At 43.2% G+C, this 3311-nt stretch overlaps 1 protein-coding gene across 1 annotated transcript; it reads left to right on the forward strand.

Annotated features, from left to right (window-relative positions):
• The first annotated feature begins 1603 nt into the window (after positions 1 to 1603).
• LOC129741510 (uncharacterized) lies at positions 1604 to 2620 on the forward strand. Its single transcript, XM_055733250.1, has one exon. The coding sequence runs from the start codon at positions 1604 to 1606 to the stop codon at positions 2618 to 2620; it is 1017 nt and encodes a 338-aa protein (XP_055589225.1).
• Positions 2621 to 3311: the final 691 nt, after the last annotated feature.

Here is a 3311-nt window from a genome sequence, read left to right on the forward strand (position 1 = left end):
TTAATGAAGTAAGATATGTGCATTCATTGGGAGGGTTTGAGATTCGCAATTTCGTCTCAAACTCGACTGAAGTTCTGGATAAAATCGGTGCCGCATCTGTACAAAAAGACATTTCTCTGAAATTTGAACCAGGTCTAGAAGAATCCAAACAAGTTGAGCGTATTCTAGGAATGATGTGGAAACCTCATTCCGACACCTTCACTTTCAGTACTATCATGCAACCAGCGTTTGAACGAGTTTTAAATGGCAGTAAAGTGCCAACAAAGCGCCAAATTTTAAGCCTAGTTATGAGTTTATTTGACCCTCTAGGGCTTGTCGCACACTATATAGTGCATGGTAAAATACTGATGCAAGAATTGTGGAAATTTGGAGCTGAATGGGATGATGTCCTTCCTGATGAGTTGACGGAATCCTGGAACAGATGGAAAGATTTACTGCCAAGGCTGAAGGAAGTTAGCGTACCACGTTGTTTTTCCCTGGATTAAGTAGTTCGGCGCTCGATGGGCTTCAATTACATGTGCTTGTTGATGCTAGCGAGTCCGCATTCGCATGTGTAGCATACTTGCGTATAGTGGAAAATAATACTCCCAGTTGTGCTTTGGTTTCGGCGAAGACGAAGGTAGCTCCCCTCAAACCAATATCTATGCCCCGCTCAGAGCTACAAGCAGCGTTGATGGGAGCACGTCTGATTGAGAATGTATCCGAAACACTGAAACTTCCAATTGGTCGTAGATATTTGTGGACTGATTCCCTCACGGTTCTTTCATGGCTTCGATCCGACAGTCGTCGTTATCACCAATTTGTTGCCTACCGCGTGGGAGAAATTTTAACAAAAACAACACTTTCGGAGTGGAGATATGTACCCTCTAAACAAAATGTTGCTGATGACGCAACCAAATGGGGAAACGGACCTAGCTTTTGCCCATCTAATCGTTGGTTCACTGGTCCCGAGTTTCTTCAACAGTCGGAGAACTTGTGGCCAGCAGACCGAAAAACAAACTCGCAACCGGAAGAAGAACTTAGAGCTGCGTTTCTACACCATAACGAACTGCCCAGTGCTCTCATCGAAATAACACGCTTTTCTCGATGGGACAGATTGATTCGCGCAACATCCTGTTTTCTTCGTGCGGCGCAAAGATTCAAAAAGGAAATTAAAACTGGTCCTTACACATCGGAAGAGATGCAGCGAGCGGAGATCTTTTTGATCACTCAAGTTCAGACTGAAGTGTACCCAGCAGAATATCGTCTCCTGAAAAAAAATCTCAAAAATACGGAAATCTGCTTGGTATCCAAATCCAGTGTTTTGTATCAACTGTCTCCGTTTATGGACGATCTCGGTGTAATACGAATGGATAGTCGAATTGGAGCGGCTTCCCATCCATTAATTGAAACCAAAAACCCCATCATCCTACCGAAGAATCATCATTTCACCGATCTTCTCATTTACCACTATCACCAACGATTTCTTCATCGTAACAACGAAACAGTCTGCAACGAAATTCATCAACGTTTCAGGATCCAAAACTTACGTGTCTCTGTGCGAAGAGTAGCAAAGTCTTGTAAGTTATGTCAAATCAGGAATGCTCGACCACGGCCTCCGAGAATGGCTCCTCTACCAACCGTTCGGACTACGCCCTACATTAAACCTTTCACTCACACTGGAGTGGATTACTTTGGACCACTCATGGTTAAACAAGGTCGAAGCCTCGTTAAGCGATGGGTGTCGCTTTTTACCTGTTTAACAATTCGGGCAGTCCATATAGAAATTGTGCACAGTTTGTCGGCTAGCTCTTGCATACTAGCTATTCGGAGGTTCATTGCGCGTCGTGGATCACCATCTTCCTTCTATACCGACAACGGGACGAATTTTAAAGGTGCGTTCAACATCCTACGGCAGCAGATACAAAACATTAATGAAGAATGTGCTACTAGCTTCACAAATGCCAATACACAATGGCATTTCAACCCTCCACTAACGCCGCATATGGGAGGCTGCTGGGAGAGAATGGTGCGGTCGATCAAGGAGGCAATGCAGGCCGTTGGTGATCATACGCAACATCCAAGTGACGAGGTATTGGAAACGGTAGGTTTAGAAGCCGAAGCAATAGTAAATTCGCGCCCCTTAACGTACGTTCCTCTGGATAATTTCGATGCAGAAGCTCTTACTCCTAACCACTTTCTGATGTACAGTGAACAAGGAATTACGCAACCAGCCCGCTTGACACAAATTGACACACACATATTACGCGACAGTTGGCGTCTTGCGCAAACATTGGTTGATATTTTTTGGGCAAGATGGATTAAGGAGTATTTGCCTTCCATTGCACGACGTACCAAATGGTTTGATCCTGTGAAACCACTAGAAGAAGGTGACGTAGTTATAGTAATAAATGAAGGTCGTCGGAATGGATGGGAACGTGGACGCATTTTGGAGGTTGTCAAAGCAGCTGATGGACAAGTCCGACAGGTCGTTATTCGAACTGCCACCGGAGTTTGTCGCAGACCAGCCACTAAAGTAGCACTTCTGGATGTTCGTAGAAAGGAGTTATGTCAGGAGCAGATGTCGACGGATCTACACGGGGAGGAGGATGTTGTGGAGCCCACTGTGACTGATCAGTAGTTGATGAGAAGTGAGATCCTGTGACATCTTAGAACAGTGACATACAATTGATAACATGCATATAAACAACATTAGATTCGAGTTCGTTAGAAACGTGTTTAGAGGAAAATAGTGCCTAAATTAAATCTTACCATTTCTACGATAAAAGTTATATTACGAGCGAGTGCTCTGTAGTAGAGATATAAGCATTGAACTTCGGACATCCATATTATAAAAAACAGTTATTCACACAGTTCTAACGATACTAAAATCGACTGAGTAGCCAAAACTACAGTTTAAAGTTTCTGTCTGCCTACAATCGTGAGTTGGAAAAGGGTCGTAGTTTAGAAACACTGGAACACCAATAATGTACGGTAAACTGCAGGTTTAAAATTAGAATTAAACTAACTTTCTTTATATGTTTTAGTTTGAAGCATCAGCTATTAAAATTTGTGTTTCATTCACCCCTTCGACCTCCCCAACACAAGTGTTTCAGCATTCCATAGGTAATTTGATCACTTGATGGAGCCGATTTACTTTTCTTCCGAAGCAGAATCTTGTGCCACAAGTCTGTATTCAAAATGTTGTATTGACAAGTTCGTCCGTAAGTCGGGGGAATGTCGAAGTCGATATCGTTCCTGCCAAAGTGTAAGTCCATAAACCTTTCGGCCATATTGACGTCTTCATGTACGGGGTTAGTGACTTTCCTTTT

This window comes from Uranotaenia lowii, chromosome 2 (assembly GCF_029784155.1).
Source record: "Uranotaenia lowii strain MFRU-FL chromosome 2, ASM2978415v1, whole genome shotgun sequence".
Classification (NCBI taxonomy): Eukaryota; Metazoa; Arthropoda; class Insecta; order Diptera; family Culicidae; genus Uranotaenia; species Uranotaenia lowii.